At 40.0% G+C, this 22,131-nt stretch overlaps 1 protein-coding gene across 1 annotated transcript in view; it reads left to right on the forward strand.

Moving 5' to 3' along the window:
- Positions 1–1,891: 1,891 nt before the first annotated feature.
- si:dkey-215k6.1 (transmembrane protein 132D) overlaps positions 1,892–22,131 on the forward strand; it is a gene marked incomplete at its 5' end in the record, with an annotated part of 187,447 nt that continues 167,207 nt past the window's right edge. Inside the window, 2 exons of the mRNA XM_044329502.1 lie at positions 1,892–2,356; positions 3,092–3,669. Coding sequence (XP_044185437.1) covers positions 1,892–2,356; positions 3,092–3,669 — 1,043 coding nt within the window. The remainder of the gene's footprint in view (positions 2,357–3,091; positions 3,670–22,131) is intronic.

Here is a 22,131-nt window from a genome sequence, read left to right on the forward strand (position 1 = left end):
CCACATCGTCTTCCCTCTCTCTCTCTCTCTTTCTCTCTTTCTTTCTTTCCCTTTTCCTCTGCCTGTCTCTCTCACTCCAAATGTATCCCTACGTGCCCACGCACCATAACCAAACCAGCTTGCTTATTCATGTTGCACTGAGGTATCACTTTATTTCTCTGCTATTATTTTTTTTGTGAAGTCGCCTCGGTATGACTTGCCCCAGACAGCGCTACGCTGTCCCACCCTCATTATATTTTCACACTCCGCTACCCTAGCACACAAGGATACACAGTCACACACACACACACACACACACACGTACACACACATTTACACACAAACTGCTGTATGTGTCTGTTTTGTTTGTGCCAGCATGGGTGTCTTGGTGTGTAAAAATGGAAATCTTTCCATTTATTTTTGTACAGAAAAATGCACAATTTTATACTTTTGCTCATTGGATATTTTTTTATAGCAGAAGCCGTATAATCTTTTGTAAATTATTTTCTACAGAATGTGCGATGCGGAAACATTTGGTGGGTAGTAACTGTTACTTGTGAATCACAGACCACACAGCTAACAAACCATAACTTAACTTCACAGCAGTTTGACTGAAACAGACCTTTTCTTTTTGGGATAAACCCACCCCTGAAAACTTGTCTTCAAATCTTAAGTATTTGTCTATAACAGTAAATATTCAAGACTGAATAAGCAACAGTAAAAGTTTTTTTTTAAAGAAAAAAAAACCTCTTAAGATATTTAAAACTTTAAAGCTCAAAATGATTGACAGTAGCAAAACAAACCACCAACTGTGAATTCTGACTCAAATGTTGCTGAATTCTGATTGGTGCACAGAGGTACTTTTTCAAAGTCCCACCCACTTCAAACCAGTGACAAGAGCACTGAGAAAAAAATACAAAAATAAAAAATGTGAAAGTAAAACAACTTTGGCATAAAATTGTGTGTTCATGTACATGTAGGATCCCGTTACTCAGAGTAATTAACTGACTGAGAAAATAAGTTCTGAGTGCCTTTAAAGGACAATAAGCACATACATTTGGTAACCGAACCCTAAACCTTAGCCATAAAAGAACCAAGCTTCTCCTGATCTATTCTGACAGATATATAATTCATTGTGGTGCATGTTAGCATTTAGCTAACACACATATTCAAATAGTTTACAATAAGTGAGCTGGTTTAGTGCCTTGTTCAATATAATGCTGACAAGGCAAACAGCAGACGAATAACAAACACTGACTGATGGAGGAAGAGGGGTGGGGATCAAAAATCCTTCCCATCCCAGCACGCTCACTGTAACCCCTTGTCCTCTTTTGAAAAGAAACACAGCACCAAAAACCCAGATAATCCCGGGCTCCAAACTCCCAATCTTTCTGCAATGTCTTGTAAATACACCAGGAAATGAATACAAACTGAATGGAAATATATGGAAATACAGTGCCGAAGAGCAATAAGTCATTTTTGATATATGCTGGTGTAATGCCTTTCAAATGGGGATAAAAAAACAGTGATACATTAATGTAGAGCCATGTGTGATGCTGAGTCTATCACTCTTTTTTACATGACTTAGAGCTAATGTGTTTATGCTCATTTCTTCTCCAGGATGTAATATATGTGTGAATTTATGTGAAAGCTGACACGCGTGTATGCATTTACATCAGTGTGTGTATATAATAAAAATGCATTTCACAAGTCAATGAGTTTCTTATTTGTTGACTTTAATAGATGGATAGCTGTTTTGAATTTCAGTTGTAAATGACTCTGTAAGCATAACAAGTTTTGACTGTGATTTCTATAATTATAATGCAGTTCATCTTCTTCTCCTGTTTTTTTCTCTCCCCTATCTTCTTTCTTATTTTCCCTTCTGCTTTTTTTTTTTTTAATCTTTCTGTTATTTTTTTTCCTCTTTCCTCTCTTCACCTACCTCCTCTTCGTCACAGTATCCGACAGCCGAGCAGGAGCGGCAGGAGGTGGACCAGGAGGAGGACCAGACTCCTCCCAGGCTCGTTTCTCTGCGTCCCTCCCCACCTACCTCCCCGTCCAATGCCAGCTAAGTGGTGCTGACTCCGCCTTCTTCCTGCGAGAAGCCAATCAGGAGGTTATGCGAAACGGCAGCCTATCATCTCGTACTGAGCCCTTCTTTCTCCACCAGCTGGAACGGGGGGTTGCCGCCCCACAATCCCTGCCGAGCGTCAATTGCAGCTACGGAAACCTGAGCGCTGAGCAGCCCATCCCAGTGGAGCTGCTTCAGGGCCCGCCACCGCATGTGCTGCTGACAGCCAACCAGGTGACTCTGAACTGGAAGGTCAAAGGTCAAGTGGTGGTGCCCAAAGTGGGGTCAGCACGCCCTTGGATACAGGTACTGGCAGTTTTATGTTTTACTTTGGATCTTTATTGACATTATGTTAATATTAACAAGTTATAAACGCACACACACACACACACACACACACACACACACACACTGACTTGTTATCACCTTATAAAGTAGATTTGGTGAACATGTTAGCAAACTGTTGCCTATCTTTTCATCTCTGTTTTGGTCTCCTCCAACTCCCGAGAGATACATCTGACTCTTTAGTAGCCTCATGCTCCACTGTGCAGCTAGCTGCTTCCTTTGTCAGTGGTTTGGTGTCAAACAGGTGGCATATCAGAACTTTTTCACTAAAAACAGCTGCCTGCTTCTGCTAAAACAGGGTTGATGAGAGCAGTGAGTCATGAGTTAACCAAAACAGTAATGTTGCAGGCTGGAAAACCAAAACAATGAGCTGAAAGAATATAAAATGCTTTGTAGAGCTGACAGGAATGGCAGAGCTGGGTGATAACTGGGTTCATCACTACAAGCGACACCTTTCACATTACACATAGTAATTTGATCCATTGTTTATTTAAAATGTTGATTAGTGCAGCAGTATTCACGAGTGTAAATGCAGAAACCTATCACTATAAACATGTTTTACATTAACATTTTGACATTTTGCAGGGTGTTTATATGAATGAGTATAGCTGTCTTTCACTGTTTAAAAAAAGATGCATCATATGTATCATAGATGTACCTATTATTACATTATATGCATTTCTTTTTTGTCTCCAGGTACTGTTTTATCTGGTAGGGAGACGCTGGGATGAGCCAGACCCACCTCCTTCAGCCCTCCTCCCATGTGTCAGAGCTGTAGCCATCCGTGACACCAATGAAGCAGCACCCTCGGCTGGCTGCCGACTTGTGGGACCATCTGGCATCTGTGTTGTCCGTTTGGAGATTCCCCCAGCTTGGTTTACACCTCTGCAAGTGAGAAAGAGACCTCCTGACGTGACTTTGCCATCAGTGGTTGTGTACTACTCAATTATACCAGTGGAAGGTGCTGGTCAAGAGTGTCCCTCCATTGTTAACGAGCCATGGAGAAGCCAGAGTGCAAACATCGGGCCTCTTGGAGGCCTGGGCATGGGCCTCGGAGGGCAGTGGAGCCCCCTTGTAGATGGGGGTCTTCAGGACATGCAAAAAGCTGGTTCTGTGTTAATGACCATGGGCCCGGTTTCAGCCAAAGGTGAGAGATTAAGACTGGATGAAAATGTGGAGGTTCTGGTGCCACCCAGCCCGGTTCGGCTCGGCAAGACGGTGGCGTTTGGCATCTACATGAAGACAGATTCAAACACGGAGCAGTTCACATTGAGGTTAGAATGCAAATACTTTAATAGGACTTGTTGGGCTTTGGTTTTATTTGGTATTCTGTCATTTGTTTGTCTCGTTTCACTTTTTCTTCGATTTCCCTCTGATTCTTTTTTCTATCATCTCTGCTTATTTCTTTCCTCCTCATCCGCGCTCTCTCATCTCTCAACGCCGCCGCCTCCTGAGGTTGATGGCTGTCACCTTTGTGTACTCAGTCTCTTTCAGGAGCCAGCAATGCAAATAACAACCTCATGAATATTCATGACTGATCCAAGGAGAGAAGAAAACATAGAAAATGAGAAGTGAGAGAATGAAACGGTGACTGAGTAGGGACAGAAGGTTGAGGAAGGAAATGAAAGAAAAAGCATAAAACTAGACTAGATCCCGGTTTCTCAAATTGAAGGGTGGTACCCAAAATGGCTCTCAGGTGTGCTTTAAGAGGTCACATATATGGTTTCCCACATAAGCGGCAATATGTTTTTCTCGAGTTTCTATCTCAGGAAACAAATTTCTTTTTGGTTCGCTGGCTGAAAATAGGTTTACAACCCCTGATCTAGACTAAGCATGCATATCTGCATCCCATCTCTGCCTCATCATTTCACTGACTTTAGGGATTTCAGGCTGACAAATGACAGATGTGCAAATTTATCATTCTATCCAAAGAACATCCCAGCACACAACACTGTGCCTGGATATAGCATTACCATAACAATGTACTCCTGTGAGGTGAGAACTATCAAGGACATGTTAGAGTCCAATACTGGGCAACTTTGCTTACATTGTTCAGTATTTCAGTCACACATTAACTCCAAGAAAATCTAAAATGCACTGAACACCATAATTGGCACATGTCAACAGACTTCTCTCAACACCATAGTTAGATTGCGTAAAGGCCTTTTCACATCAGGCTTGAATATTTTTTTCAGATAATTTGCACATAATGTTAAATTAAATGATTTTTCTGTTCCATCAAAGCGCATGATACCAAATAAAACCACTGATAAATGTACTATTAACAATGCGTTTGCATGCTCATCATGGCTACTTTGCGTGTCCTGCATTCCTTGGGAGCGTTGTTTGTGCATGTCCTCAGAAATTAACACTACAAGATTAAACACGTGTATTTGTCTGATTCATCTTGTTTAACATTTGATTGATCTGATAATGTCTTTTTAACAGAATACTTTGACCAATTTTTTAAAACAGTTCTTATTTATTTGTTAAAAGACAATGAAAAAGAAATATTATCAACAGAACCGCAGTTGTGTATTGTTTTATGGACTATTATTCCTGAGGTCATCTAAGGACACTGAAGGAAAAGAGGAAGTGGCTAGACTGCACTGCACCTGGTCCCGCTACCTGATGAGAAACACACACACACACACACACACATGGTCACACAGAGGGAAATAAATACCCCACCGACATCCTGCTCACATTATTTCTCTCTGCCATGTACACACACTTCTTCACAGTACATGCAGACACACAGACCCTGTACACACTCTTTTGCTGTCTCTTACATGGGTGTGTATTAAGCAGAGACACACAAAGACACACACACAGGAGTGATGAGGTGGCCTCTTTGGTTCCCCCTACAGACACTTTGTCTCTGTCTTTGTTGTACAATACCCCCACTGTGGGTGTGTGTGTTTGTGTGTCTCTGCGCATACATGTATGTGTCTGTGTGTGGTACTGTTACAGAAAGATAGTGGAGGAAATAAAACACCTTTTCCTTTTCTATGGCATCATATCCTCTTTCACTTTCTTCCCTTGGCTTATTTTTTAATATTGCAGCAGCTCCTACTCTATTCTATTCTGTCATTTATTCTCAGTATTGTTCACTGTGTCCACCTGTGTGTGTGTGTGTGTGTGTGTGTGTGTGTGTGCATGTGCGTGTGTGTGTGTGTGTGTGTCTGTCCTACCAGCAGCTCTTGCCCTCTGCCCTAGCATACAGTCCCATGGATAATCTCCCATGTTAGAAGCACAGTCAGACATGTAATAAGGCTTAAGTGGATCTCATTCCCGTGTGTGTGAATGTGCGCATGTTTGTGTGTGTGTTACATATAATAAGCCTTAAGTGTGCTCCATCACACTGAGGTGATGTGATTATGATAAACTGCTGAGGAGATGGAGGGACACGGTGAGAGGATGGGCGAGAGTCACAAAGAGAGAGGAGGGATGGTGGAAAAAAAAAAGAAAGAGGAGAAAGAGAGAGGCCATAAAGAGATGGATAACAGTAGGCAGAGGGGAAGGGGGAAATATCCCTCTGCTTGCATCTCTTTCTTGCTCCACAGCTCTTCCAAAAGGGAGAGATGCAAGGATTGGGGACTCAAGGCAACATGCATTTGCCAAATTAGATTGGGCATCCTTGCTGTATCACCTGTCACTGAGCTTGTAGTCTCACATAACCGTACATGACTCTCACTTTGTGATGAGACTACTAGTCTGCAGACAAACTAGCTGAAACTGTGGTCGTGGATGGCTGTGACATCCGGCATTGATTAATTCACATTGCCAAGTCTTCTTCCAATTCTGTTACATTTTACATTTGAGTCACAGCTCCTACTTTGATTATCATCTTTTCAACATTTCATTGTTCCAGGCACATTTATAATACAAAGCCCAGCACAGTTGTCCCAGATATATCTCTGTTAACCTCCAACCTCATTTGCCCAATTTGGACACAGCCTCCCATTCCCTTGAATGAGAAAGTGTGTCCAAACCTTTGACTGGTGCTGTAAAACTTAATATACTTTTGAATTGAATACTGTATGTCTCTGTTATCACCTTCTCTCCTATTAATTTCCTTCCATGGCAGAAGACCTAAAATATAAGATGTGAAAAGATGAGATCAACCCAACCATTATGGAATTATAAAATATATTCCTGTGCGGAATTAGCTATAAAACGATTTAATCCAATCATCAGCAGATTTTTCAAGTGTAGTGTTATACTGTATGGGACTCTCAGAACTAAAATGTTTCTTTGACTGCCTGAAGCACAGAAACTGATCAGTCTGCTGCTCCTAAACCTATTACAGCTCTACTGTGTCATAGACTGTGACTGAACGAAAATGATACTGATAGACAATTAACCATGTGTATGGCTGAAAGAGCACAACAGACATGTGAGACATGTGCTAGATGAGTATATAATTGGTTTTTGACACAGGTACTCAAGCACAGATATTAATAAACAGTCAAAGAGTCCCTAAGATAACGGGCCAAACTTAAATGGACCCTCCTACACAACACACTTTGAAAGGAAAAGAGGAGGACATGAAAAGGAGAAACCTTTTGGTTAATTAAGAGTAAAAAAGCTTGGTAAATCATCTTTTTACAGTTACATCATGTAGCTACAGACATGACATAGATTTTCTGTGCAGATGTTCTTTGCATGTATTCCAGTATACCGCATGCAATGTATAGTACCAGTCACACCTTGGACACACCTTCCCATTCACTTGAATCAGACTGTCTGAACTTTTGACTGGTACTGTATATTATTATGTCAAGTTTTCCATGAAAAGACATATAGGACACACCTCCCGCTGCAGGCTCTTTACTTCTCCTCTGATATGCATTTTACTGATTGGAATATCCTTAAACATGACAGATCTTAACTGATTTCTGGATCATGGACAGAAGGACAGAAGAAGAAGGAGATTATGGGAACAAAAATCAAATAAAGAAAGAGTCTTGCTGTGGCGTTTTTACAACGAGTTTCCTATAGACACAGTCGAATAGTTTCTCCAGTGTAATGTTTTCCTTTCACGTTTTCTACTTCTTCTTCTGTCTGTTCAGGCAAAGTGGCTGTTGCTATACCACACAGTTCATCTCATACTTATTCACATTCCTCCATAAATGAAGAAGACATGACTCTGTGTGTGCCGGAGAAGAACAAACCACAACCAAATGTTTACCAAAAAAATCGCTTTTTTGAAGTGATGTAGATGTAAAAAACAATAGCACAGTGACAAAGGAAACAGCATGGCAGGACACGTTTTACACAGTGTTCTCTCAAAACGACATACTTGTCAACGTAATTATAAAGGAAATAGAGACAATGGTGATGGAAATTTTGTAGGAAGGACAACAGAGCGGCGTCAGACAGTGCAACAAAATGCATGTTTTGTCACCCTTGTTTCTGCATGTGCTGCTGCTCTCAACAATGGTGCTGAATACTGGCACTGTCCGCTAAATCTCCAGAACCACACCAGACTTGGGCATCACTTATCACAATGAAGAAGCTGCTTCATGTTGCCTAATCACATTAGCTGGTTCAACTTGGACGATACAGGTACAGTCCCTTGTACATCGTAAAAAAAAAACAACAAAAAAACAAATTTACAAGAAGCATTTACCCTAGTAGTTTAATGTGGATTTTCCCTTTTCATGGCAGTCCCCTCCTTGAATGTAAAACAGAAGACACAAATGAATTAGTGTCTCTCAGCTCACTAATTGCACACCATTGCTTGTAACTTACATTCAGCCAAAATGTTAATACAATGTTTGTAGTTATAGTTTATATATACCATATAACTGCAAGGAGCATACTATATGACTGCAACATCCAATGTCCCCCCCCTCCCCCCAAACACCCCCAAACACACACACACACACACAAACACACACCAACCCCCAAGCAAAGGCAAAATGCCAACGCAAAAAAATCTTTAAAAAAATACAGCGTTTAAATCTGTGCAAGCCCTTGCCACAGAAGTTTGATCCCTTGAATCTGTGTTTAGTTGAGCATTTCAGCATTTTTCAGCACTGGGAATGTTGACACACAGGGGGTCAAAGTGATTAGTATCTCCCTCATTAAAAAGCTGTCGTCTTGAACTGTGTGCTATCGTTGTTTGGTTAGTTAATTAGCGAGATGATGACTGATGAGGGGATAAATGCTATATGTGTGTGTGTGTGTGTGTGCGCATGTGAGATATACTGTAGATAGACACAGGCAGATTGAGACAGTAATCGTTCGAAGGCAAACAAAATCTTCTCCGCTCATATTCTCTTTCGTTTTTCCTCTATTTTCTCTCAATCACATCTGTTCCATATGTGACTGATATTTGCTTTTGGTATATGAATTTGTATTTAACCTGTATTCATCGTCCAATTCGTTCTTTCTCTGTGTTTGCCTACAGTATGTCTGTGTGTGTTTGTGTGTGTGTCTGTGTGTGTGCGTAGGGATTAGTGGATTTTTCCTAGGATCAGAGGGGAGATGTACTTCTAAGGACCAGCTAGTCCTCTCTGGTGGTTACACTGCACACACACACACACACACACTTTGCCCTCTGTGTCTTGCACACACACACACGCGCAGCATGCCCAGGATGCCTTTATTCCACAAAGCTCTGTCATCGATTTCACCTCATATGCCCTAACACCAGCAGGAAAACAGAATCAATTGTTTTTGTGCGAGTGTGTTTGTGTGTGAGTGTATGTGTGGGCTTGGGTAAACACTTTTAAGGCATATGATTGTCGGTGTAATTGTGCGCTTGCATACTTGTGTTTCTACGCCTGTGTTTCATGTATATCGTGTTTGTGTGAGAGTGTGCCTAAATATTTGTATGTGAAAGTACAGAAATTGTACAGTGTGCTCTATGGAAGTGTATACACATTTTACGTTGAAACATAGTATGGACATACTATGTTGTCTGACAGTGCGATTCTCTCTTCAGTCTGTTATGTATGTGTGTTTGTGTCTATGTGTCCTTATTTCTCCGCTGCTCTTATATTTGGTGAAACCTTCTGACTAACAAATGCATATTATGCCATCTTGAAAAGGCACAAAAGATACAATGAGAATTAGGTGTATTTCTTTTAGCTGAGATGAAGCCAATAAATGGCTTCCCGGGTATTAAAAAAAAACCCCACACACTACCAAAATATTGGAAAGTATTCCATTCATAATAGTGTTAAGTGAGGTGTTTTTGTTCTCTGGTTTTAGCTACTTTTTGTCATTTGCTTCATCCATCTGAAAATGAAAAGTGTGTCAGTTTTGTTGAAATGTATTATTTTTTAAATCTTCAATGAGCTTTTAGTTGTATGTGTGACTAATGTGGTTTTGTATGTAAGTTGACTGATTGTCATAAAGCTCATTTTTTCAGGAGTACGTTAAGGTTTTGGGAGATCATCCAATTGGTCAGTGTGAAACGTGAAAAAACTCCAAAAAGAATGTTCCATGTGACACTCAGTATACACATTTGTTGAGTCATACAACATTAGACTTTTAAAAAGCTTACACTTGGCTAAATCTGATGTTTTTGGATATGAGACAGTCAAAATGACAAGAAACAGTCAAAATGACAAGAAATAGGATCTTTAATTCTATCTACATTTGCCCCTAATCTAAGATTTACTGCACTGTACGACAAATACAAACCTGGCCACATAAAATACTGAGTTAATAAAGTTATAAATTACAGAACTGAACAAGTCTTGTGACTTTACACAGCATCCACTACCTATATATTATTACTAAAATGTAAATCCTGTGCTAGGCTGCTACCGTCTGTATTTACATGAAGTGCCAGAGAAACAACCTTGGGAAACATCGCTGATTGTTGCCGGTGTTCTCATCACTTAATGGATAAGTGAACTAAACGCCCTTTTTTGTAAAAAAATAACTATAATCCATTTATTGTTTGTCTGTATTCAAGTGAGTGTCTTCCTGCTTTTGTCTTTTTTCTGTGCAGTATCTCTCCATGTCATTGTCTTTCTTTCTCACTGGGACTTTCTTCTTCTATTTATCATATTCTTTAAAGAAAATCTTTCACATCCCTTGGATCAAGGGTCTCTTTTCTTTGTCCGTTCTCTATTCCAGTCTCTGCTTCCTCAGAAGGAGCACTCTAAATAATCACCCTAGCCATTAAATTGAACTCAACACAGCGTGTACTCATGCTCGCGTATATATGTCTCTCTAGCTCAGTGTGCTCCTGCAGCTCCATTCTTATAAAATTACTCCTTACATGTTGCTTTGAAATTCATCCATAGTTAAGTAAGGAAACAGTTGTTGTATTCATTAAATAAAGAAAATGAGGAGCTGTCATGATAACTCTCCATGATTACTTGGACATATTTCTTGTCAAGTGCATGTGATGCAATTACCTTTTGTTATTATGTGTGCATGAATGACTAATAAGACATTTTTTAAAAAAAGCAATGTATGTCATTTTTATTATTTTTTTATGTTTTAAAGCACTTTGTAATCACTGGTTTTGCAATGTATTATTTAAATAAACAGTATTATTTATATAATTATTGAGGATCCTTCAAAAGCACTGAAGGATTGAATGGGAATAAGTCATAAAGTTAAACATCAGTAAACAGTAAGAGTGAGCAACATATACTATATTAAAAATAAAAATTTAAAAAACTATAAATCATAAATGGTAACTTAGGTAATTAGGTAACTTGGGAGACAAACTTGCTTAATTCAAACTGATCATCCTCATATCCCTGCTGCTCAGACTGTCCTTGTAAACCTAAAGGCTGTATTAAATCATTTATATTATTTAATGTACTATATTAGCTTTGAAGCAAACGACTCAGGGAGATGGCTGCGGTACTGCTAATCTCACGGAGAATCAACTCTATTTATGCAGCTTTCAGCAACTTCAGCTCACTATTTTAGTTTGCTGGACCAACAAAACCAACACAATGCCAGATTTCTATAAAACCACTCACAGATGTTCTCAGCACACAAGCTGATTGTACGCTACCGGTCAAAAGTTCATGAGTGACTGTTGAAGAGAGTTGAATTTTGACAAGATATTTTCTTTGAGTTGTGTGAGAGATGGCTACAATATATAGTTATATATTTGTGGCTGGCACTTATGAGGTCTCAACAGTTGAGATACTCTTGTGGCCGCTACTGCCTGACAAGGCACCAGTGCAGGTGAAGCACAGCCACTGTGGGTCCATAGTCATGACTGGACCAAGGTAAGATGAGCAGATCATTCAGAGCCTTTGGTCAACTGTTAATATAGAAGTTGTCATTTATACTTTCCAAAAGAAAAGTTAATGAAGAACAGTGAAAAGACTCTGCAGGGTCAAGCCACGTGTTCATTTTCAATAAGTGGCTCTATGGAGATGAGCAGTTTATAGAAGTGGTGGGCCTGTAAACCTCAGTGAGACACCGCATCTGATATTGGGCTTTATAAATTAACCTGACTTCCTGCCCTGTAAAGTGGCAAGACTTCCTACCTGCACAGTGAGAAATGTCAGATTTGTTTTCATTCACGCCTTCAAGTTTTTGGTGACTTTTTACTGTGTTCTAGTGCAAATCTAGTGAAATCCTCCATTCTTATATTAAATAAAGACTGATGGCAGTTCTCTACAGGCAAATTTACAACACTGTCTGTAGTCACTGAAGTGAAAGTGCAGGGGTTGATTAAAAAACTGAGGGTTGAAGAGGTCATCACTTTCACTATAAAAAATCTCATGCTCACGCTTTAATTGATGGAAATGATATGAGGGATTATTGTAACACACACACACACACACACGCATAAGTACCTGGAGTGAAAGTTGCACACACACACACACACACAAACAGATGTAGTCTCACAGAGACACACATATCGATGATCCTGAGTACGGGGGAAAAATTGTTATTAGAAAATGGAATTTTTTATACATGAGAGGGGGTACCTTAGACATGCATGTACATATTAAAGCAATCATTCATGTTTGACAAGCATGTAAAATTATAGACCCATTAGTCTGCGAGTATTACATCTCCGATATTAGCTGACGCACACATTATGCAGTGGACATGTGAAATTGCTTCACTTCAACATTCAATGGCCTAATACCTTATGCCAAAAAGCCAGTCTGTATAATTCCTGCTGAGTCTGGAAAGTCGGAGTTGACACTACAGTCAGTGGCACAGTGGTTCAGATTTAACTGGCTTAGTGTGGACGTGGTAAAAGTGACTTGGTTACAAGAAAAGAAAATGACTGAATTTATTAATAATACATTTTAGATAAGACACGTATTGTAAAATTGTTTCTAAAATACTTGAATCAAGCATAACTTTAATTAAAGGAGAGGAGCTCCCAACTATGTGAATTTCAAGGACCTTCATTATTACTGTCGTATAAAATGTGACACATCTACCTCCTCACGTTGTAAACTCGTACCGGTATTATCACTTTTTCACACTGTGGTATTACCTTGAGAGGTTAACAAAGCCAGACTGTCAATCACTAGCAAAATATGGTAAACTGGCTAACGCTCTATGACCAAACACACACACACACACACACACATAAACACCTGCTGTCTTTCTCTCTTTAACCCACACACTCACTCCGTCTGTTTATTCTCTTAATCCTGCCTGCGCTATCATTCTGTCTAGAGCCTTCTACCTTTACTTCCCCTCCTCCTTACTCTTCAATTTCCCTGTCACCACCTCCCTTTCTTCCTTCTCCCTCTCCTGTTTTTCTCTCGCTCTCTCTCTTTCCATCTCAAATCGGCCATGAATATTCATGAAGGTGTTATTTGCATTGCTGGCTCCTGAAAGAGGCTGAGTACACAAAGGTGACAGCCATCAACCTCGGGATAGCAGCTCTGTTCGTGTGTTTTTGGGGCTCCGCGTGTGTGTGTGTGAGGGCGAGGAAAATAGCCATGGGAGAGGAGAAGAAAATGAGGAAAGAGTGAGAGGAACAAAGTCAGAGAGAAGAAGGAGGCTAGTGCGTATTTTGGCAGCGTCACTTGCAAAATGATTGACACTATCGCTGAAGTTATAATTAATATGTCTCTGAGTACGAGTGTGTGTTTGAACTGAATTTGAAACATTTTTTTTTCTTTTTGAACTCGGTTATGGATATGACACTGATCCCCTTTGCACGTGCACAGCTGTGTACGTGCACACATGTTTGTTAACTGTCTCTTCACACAAATTTTCCCGTCTCTCTCTGTTTTTCGACTCCCGTCTCTTTTCTTCTTTCCTTTGTGCGCCTCTATTGCTCTTTGAGTCTGGGTCTGCCAGCTTTAGTTTGGGAATGCTTGATATGCAAATGCATGGCCGGTTATTGTGCTGTGTTTATTGTTCATGCCACTCCTTGTTGCAGTACAGAGAGGAGCCCCATTTAGAAACGGGGCTCCTCTATATCCTGCTCCTCCATTCTTCTGCGCTGGGAATGCACCAGTTGCTGGGAGTCGCTCGTTTAAAACCGCGTGGTGTATGTGTGTGTTTTTCTGCGTGTTTAAGCATTTACCTCTAAGTTACCCCAGGAGTTATAAAAAGGAGTTTGGGGATAAGTTTGTTTTCATTTTAACAAGCTGGGGGGAAAACAGTTGATATTTTTACTAACAGAGAGAAATCCCCTCCCGCAGCTTTCCATTCTGGGACTCGAATAACATTTTTATTTTCTTGGCCTGGGACCCAAGCTCATGAAAACATATTGTCTGTTTTATTATTCTGGGACCCACTTGAAATAAGCTACAGATGTTCCTATTGTAGAAGTCCCAATTTCTACTGCGTGCTGGCTGAACTGCAGCTGCACTTTGGCACTGTCTCCAAAAGAAGATTTTTTTTTGTTACAAGACATTGTGTGGTGTGTAGCTGTTATAGTTTTTTTTCCCCCTTACAATACATTCATTTTGTTGAAAATAATTATTGAAGTTTATGCAAGATATTTGGAGGGTAAATGCAGTTAGAGAGTCCTGGTTGTCATATCAGTTTTGGAGTAATACAGAAGGGATGTATAATGTCTAGTTCAAATTTTAAATAAGAAAGAAATTCACCTCAGTTTTAAAATTTTCTATATCTCACAATCTCCTCTTTAGTTCCTCCTTGTAGGAAAAAAAAACTATTATTAGAAAGCCTGGTATAGCACTGAAGTTGTGATTTGCAGGTCAAGATGGCTAGATGTGTAATAAATTTGGTTGAAATTTTTGTTTTTTTAGACATCTAAGTTCGGTACATTCTGTACAACTGTTGTGTCAATCCTTATATTCCAACGTGTAGCTAGGAGCGACTTCCCATTAAAATACTGTCATTTAAATGCTGTTGAAAAACAAAAACATGGTTATGTAACCTAGAAAATCCGAAAAAACTTGACATACTTTTCAACTAAATTTAGCTGGGTTTAACTGAAACTGAACTTCAATGATTTGTTCATGCTGTAGAGGAATAGAGGCTGTCTACATTCTTTGCAAAGCTTCCTGCCACAACAAATGCATACTGACACTCCTCTCCACAGATATTATACCAATAGGCCACCATACAAAAAATATAAGGAAACTAGTGCTACAGGTTATATTGTATTAAAGAAAAGATGTTAAATTCCTTCATTATGCTTAAAAGAATATTAACAAGGCTTAATAGGCTTTAGTACCCTGACTATTTACATGCATCTGTGCCTGGTAGGCCCATGTGGTAATCCATCCATGACTTAGGCTCTCTTCTTTCTCATTTCCCCTCTCTACCTTTAACGTCTGACTGTCTGCCTCCACTTTGATCACAAAGTCGAATCCTTTAGGCTGAATCTCATCTACAAGGCCCCTCATTGTTGCCGAATGATACCATTCTTTAGAGACTTCCTGCTATAAGTAGCTTAAGTAGCTTGTTTATCTGCTCGACACACTGTACGTATTTTCTTTCTGTTCAGTTTCCTTACAGTGATGTGATTTCTGCTTTAGTTTATCCAAACTTGCAATTCACAATATCATTTCCTCTTTTAGTACATCTCATCTTCCTATTCACTGTGCACTGCAGGGAGCACCACACAACAGCCCACAGGCTAAAAACGATGCTGCGGTGTGTGTGTGTATGTGTGTGTGTATGTGTGTGCATGTGTGTTTGTGTGTTTGATGGTGACTCATCCATTAGACAACAAAATAGGACATACTGTGACTGTGATTACATTTTTTTTTGTATGTCCTTCAGTCTTATACATTATAACCTGCTGACACATGTAGGCACATGTGCATATAAACTGGCAGCATATGTTTAGGATGCAGGTATGTGCACACACACATTTTTCCTGAAGATATTTTAAGGAAGTGATTAAGCCTTTTACATACTGAAGTTGTGATCTTCTCTTATTCTGGGCGGAGGAGTAATTATTATTACTAATATTATTCATTACACTGTTCACTTTTAAATGAGTTCCTTTTTTATATCTTTAAAACCAGAGAGGCCAGGAGCCTACGCTACAGTGGCTCCAACCCTGTCAACATTCATATGCAATTTATGTTAAATGTTCTATCTTTAAAGGCTTGTTTGTTAGAACTCCAAAATATATACTTGGAGAATAAAAAAAAAAGAAGTTTTGACTGTTTTCTCCTCACAGAATAACCCTATTGTTGTCTGATCATGTGTGACTGTCTCCCTCTCCCTTTGCAGTCGCAATTCAGCTATTGAACGGCTGTCGCATTTACCCACCGAGCCAGTGAACACCATCAAAACTGAGCAGAATTTTTTTTTTTTTAACACACATGATTGCTCACCTACCATGACAGTAAAAGGTTGTGTTTTCTTGCAGAGACTGCAGGTCCAACACAATTCAGTGTTCCTTTTTATGTAAGTTCCTTAAAAGTCCCTCCAAAGAGGAAGCCACAATATCAGGCACACAGACCTATGAAACAAAAAGATGGATGAGTACTTAAAGCTCAGCTAATCTGTGCACAAGGTTTCCTATCAAACCATGAGTTTGGATCTGAGCTCCGTAGACGACTACCTGACAATGAGGCTGCTATTCTCCATTCCAGACACGTTACGTTCCCATAGATTAGATACAGTTTGGTGGACCTTTAAAACAATTTTTCAAGGATCCCACTGAGGTTTCACAACAGCAGATCTCATTGGACAATTTCTTTTTCTCATCTCGTCTTGTGTTATACTTTTTTTATGCTCTTTTTCTTTTCTTCACACTTCTCTGTGCTACATAAACATTTTAAGGTCACAAGGATGTTCTGTCACAGGGCACCGTTGACCTAAAGTTGTGATCTACTTGTTGCTTGTAATGTTGTGATCTTGGAAATTTAAGCTTACTCTACTGTTGTGCTCATTCTCAAGTCACTCTAGATAAGAGCATCAACTAAAGCGTAAAACTTTAATGATTAAATTACTTATTAATGAAGGAATTGAAGAACCCCTGAAGTACTTTTAGATATCAGAGTGTGTAAGTGGTTGTTGATGCTTCAGTCAGGGAAACACCAGCAGACTGTCTTATTGGATACCTAGCTGCAGTTTCCAGCACAGCTTGTCCTATTAAAGATCCTACACATGTTCTGAGGAATATGACGCCTTTCTATTGGCTTGTGTTTTCACTATTGTACACTCATAACACTATCATATTAATTAGTTGCAAATCCTTTTCACTTCACCAATCTACTTCATTTTACAGCTTTCTTTTAGTGTATTTAATAGTGATTATCTTAATGTCTGATTATGTTTGTAACTATTTATTATTACCATATTTATTTTGAGACAGTTTGGCCACGAGGGGCAGAAAGCTATTGAAATTGAACTAAAATCTTATTCAGAACAGATGCTTCCTATTGCTGGGGTATGGTATGAATACATGGCTGGCTCCATGATTGACCACTGCGCTTCGTGTTTGCTCGTTTATCAGTGCTAATTTGCCTGGCTAATGTCCCCATTAAGCTCAGTGAGAACATTAGCCTAGCAAATTAGCACTGATGAATGGGCTATTATTCATAGCAAAATCCCCACTTCTCCTTGCCTGCTTGTCTTTGATGTTTTTTCCGTCAATCCTCCCACCCTCTTTCTTTTCATCTTTCCCTATCAATCTTTACCTTCTTGTTCTATAGTTCCTATGTCTCCCGATGTAGGATGAATACATGAGACTGGAATCTGCCTTTTCTACCTGTTCGAGCCATGAGTTGGACTCAGAGTTAACACTATAACTAGATGTTAAACACCTTTGTTGGTTGAGCAGCTTGCTGAGAAAACAAAGACACCACCGATGCCTCTAGTCTCAGGTCTATTTTCTACCATCCTTTCTTCTCCGCTGTAAACCCCACTCCATTCTAATCTTAGCAGGATTTAACAAAAAAAAATATTACAGCTTACACACATTCAAACATACACACACTCTTTCTCTCACACATACTGTGTCTTTTAAAGTAGCATGTGGTATGTGGTTTGATCCCCTTCTTGTTCTTTGCCTCTGAAGGTAGTCTCAATTCTGTTTTATATTCAAACCCCTATAGCGAAAGCCACACACACACTGAGTAAAGCACATTCAAATGGCACACATCCATGTCTATATACAGTACATGCACAAACAAAAGAATATACAGACAGCAGCGTGTGTAAATGCTGTACATAAACATGAAGACACGCATAACTCCTGGGCCTGCAAAGCTTTTTGTCTGAATCCCTCACAGAAAGAGAGAAAAGGTAAGAGAGGAAAAGAGGGGGGGGAGTTAGGAAGTGAAAGCAGTATTCATGTCCTTTCTCTGTCTCTGCTCCATCTGTTACTGACTGTTGGTCTTTCATTTTCCCTTTGTTTTATTATCTCTATTTCCCCCTCATATCTCATAATTCTCTCTTTCTATCATCTCTCACTCTCTCACTCTTGCCCCCCTCCATTTCACATAATCAGTATTTATTATGTGTGCTGTACAGTGTGCTAATTAATTAAAGTAGTCATCTTGTGATTAGTTGCCAAACATCCTCGTGGAAGGACTCATCTTTATCTGCCCATGGAACATGATCCAGAAAGATACCTTACATACACACACACACACATACACACACACATAGAAATCTTGTACATTGTACCTACACTTGTCACTGTATAGAGACACCTTGTCCTTACTGGCCCATGAGGTTGGCTTTGAGGGTTTCACTTTAAATGGGTTTTTATGATTGAAATGCTTCTTTCCAAGTTCACGTTCAGAAAGGCAACAGCTCTGTGTAGGGAAAAATAAATGCAGCTCCCTCATTCATTTGAATAGGATCAATCTGTCGATGCAGGGTGGTTGGAAAAAAACAAACCAAAAAAAAACAACGCAACATCATTCGGCAAGTCGCTGAGTTGATCTATCAATGCCAGCTCAGATTCCTTGCAGATTACTAGTTTACTAACATAAATGCCATATTTCTACTGTTTACCTTGCAATCATCGCAACAAAAGATACAATAATAGCAGACGTGATGACTTTTCAGAGCTGTAAAATATGATATTGAAAACCTTTGTGCAGTATTCTGGTATCTGATCAGACTTGTGAATGTGTTGCTCTAAAAGAGTTTCTCATTGTCTCACTGGTACCTGAAGCAACATGCTCTCACCAACACAGCCCCTTGCATTTTTAAAGGCAATGCTCTTTTTGGTCTGAATGCCCATTTGTACATTGTACAAACTTGCTGGGCAGCCTTGTGTGGTCCAGCTGAATCTAAGTCTAGTTCATTTTCCCCCTTGGTGTGATTCCTTTGGGCAGATCTGAACACTCAATTCTCAACAGTCAATTGTACTCGGGTGCAGACCAAAACAACCGTACCAAGACCCTTTGAGGGAGTGGTTTCTGTCCCAAACCAAACAATCATTCGCAGTGGGAATGTGAACCGACCTTGATCCGAGCCAACTACTACACATACGCGACCTGGACCAGGGCAAATACACTGCATTTGGCCAGAGGACCTTTGCCAGGACCCTCTTCCTGTGTTTACATTCTTGCTCTCGCCCCAGTCACAACTAACCAATGAGCTTAGTGAACATTCTCATGTGGCTTTTAGTGATGCGTTTTGGCTTGCTTGAATTTTTGTGTGTGACTGTGTGTGTGTTTGTGTAAAAAGAAACCAAACCAAGTGGAAAAGGGACCCCAGCAAACACTGGGCTGTTGAATGACCGTTGTCTGAACGTCTCATCAAGACGTCCCATAATGGTTCAAAAATAGTTCAAAAATGAAAATTGTACCAACATCTGGGATGTTACCTGGCCATCAGCTAGAAGTCCTTCCTGTTCATGATTTGCGTTTTACGTGCATGTTGGTGTTCTTGCCATCTGTCCGGAACCACTTTTAGCCAGGGACATAATGCCACTATCCAACCAGTGTTTGCTGGGAAGTTTACCAGCTCAACCACTGATTCAGACCAGAGCAAATGAACTGGAGTTTTAAAAACGCCTTTAGTTACTGATTTTCAGACTGGAAAAGCATGACTATTCTGAAACATGATTTATTTTCTGAATTATTTTGCAAGTAATATGCTGTGCAGTTGTATCATTGTGTTTCATTCTACTGTGTATTACCTACAGTATGTACAGGAACACCATTTCTGAAAAGCTTTATTCAAGTCATTTAAAGGGTTGGTTCACCCAAATGATATACTACATACAGTATATATGTAAGGAAATTTCTTGCTGCAACTGAACACCTCCACCCACACAACTATGGACCATTGTGGCTTTCAAACCTCAAATGCCTTTACTATTTGACATATAACTTCACTTATTCCTCTCAGTTTTCTTCTTCTTCTTTACATATCTCCCCCTTCATTGTAGATTTTTTTTGTCTCATAGTGGTGTTAAATTAGATTGTATCAGGTAAAAAAGTGATGTCAACCTGTACATAGAGTGTTAATGGGCTTGCAACTTTATGCAGTTTACAGTAATACAGGATGCATGCATCATAAACACATTAGGAAGCTCTTTGACAGAAGGTACCACTATATTGTGTAGTATGATAAACAAAAGTACATATTGGGTCTAGCTTTCACTCATGCACATTTCAGAGAAAATAATATCACAGGAAGCCACAGAATTTCCAAATGAGGAAGCAAAACAGTAGGTAGTAAAAAGTCTGCTTGAGGCCAGTGAATTTGCTGCTTGGCTGATACAAAGTCACTATGCTTGATCTGTACCAGCATGAAGTATGGGCCAGATATAATGTGTGTTAATTGCTTTAGGTCAAAGAGAACACACCAAACAAAGTGCTGAAGTACTGTCTGTGAAATCAGCATGTAGAAGAGAAAGGGAAGGCAAGCAGGAGCTGAGGGGAGAGCAGAAATAATTATAGACTTGCATTTGATTTCAAAGGGAAGAAAATGTCGTGGGAGAAGAGGATTTAAGCAGTTAAAGAGGACACGAAGAGTTTTGTGCAAACATTACTTTTTGGATCAATGTGGAATATGGAATGTAATCTGTTTTCATAATTAGAATGAAATTAGTCAGGAAATCATACTACTTCTTTTCCTAGTTTGTTCTTACAAACATCTTGAGATTAACTCAGACACATCATCAGTGATGTAACCTGGGTTCATTGGGTGTGTAGGATTTCTTCAACATCAGACACCCTCACCCAGGCGATCCTGCCGAGGTTCATTAATGTGTGGTCCACAGGGTTTGCCCCTATTGATTCACAGGCATCCTTTTCGGTGGGTTCAGTGATGTTCCTATTGGCTTTCTTTCTGTGTAGACCAAGTGACAGCCAACTATGATGGGCACACATTTCACTGATCATCCTTGGCTTGCCCACCAGGTCTACATGTTTGATTCTCTTCTTTGATTCTCCTCTCAGAGGCCTCCTCTATCTGGTCTTCCCAGAGGACAGTCAATTGCAGCAGGATCACTTGCCTTGCTGAGGATGGTTGACAAAGCTTTCTTGTCATGAGCAGATGTCTACTTCTGAAAATCCCTGTGCAGAAGATGTCTGCTGTTGCCCTCAGCACCTGGTTGTGACATCATCAGTAGCACCCCTACCCCAGGATCTTCAGTCAGCAAATCAATTGAACTGAGGAGTTTATATCAAATGTTAAACAGCTGGATATAATGAGTTTTCCCTCATTGCCACATGCATACACACAGAGGGCAACGTCACATCAACATCTATAGTATAAATAGTCACACAACATACAAGTCAACTGGTGCTCAGTACATGCAGTATCCTGTTGCCAAAATCAATGTCTAGTAAACTCTTCTTTTTCTTGTTGGAAAAAGAAGAGTTACTGTGCAGTGTACGACTGTGTGTGTGGCGTGGGTGTATGTGTGCATGTGTCTGTGTTATTAGACAGAGATTAAGATATAACGAAACGGAGAGTGAGAAAAACAGAGTGAGGGACAGATAGACAGTAATGAGTACTCCAGTGGAGAGTGATAAGAGAGACAGAGGGAGAGTTGGTCTGCATAATAAGTCCTCCAGCATAGAGGTGGCTTTTGGGAGGGATGGAGAGTAAGAGGGAGGGAGGAATGAACAGGACTCTTCCAGTTGAGAAGAGAGAGAGCAACAGAGGCTCTGTTCACACCTGGCATTAAAATGTATCTTGGGTGATCTGATCACAAGTGGACAGCTCTAAGTACAGTTGTGAATGCACCCAAATGCATTGAGGACGTATTGAGATCTGATCGCTCAGACCACATTTGAGGGTGGTCTGGGCCGCATATGGCCACTTTCTTTTAGCAGTGTGTACGTGAATGTGTCCTGGGACACATTGAGGGACCGCCTACTCAACTGACATCCTCTGTGTAAGTAGGAAGGAAGTAC

This window comes from Thunnus albacares, chromosome 2 (assembly GCF_914725855.1).
Source record: "Thunnus albacares chromosome 2, fThuAlb1.1, whole genome shotgun sequence".
In the NCBI taxonomy this organism is placed as follows: Eukaryota; Metazoa; Chordata; class Actinopteri; order Scombriformes; family Scombridae; genus Thunnus; species Thunnus albacares.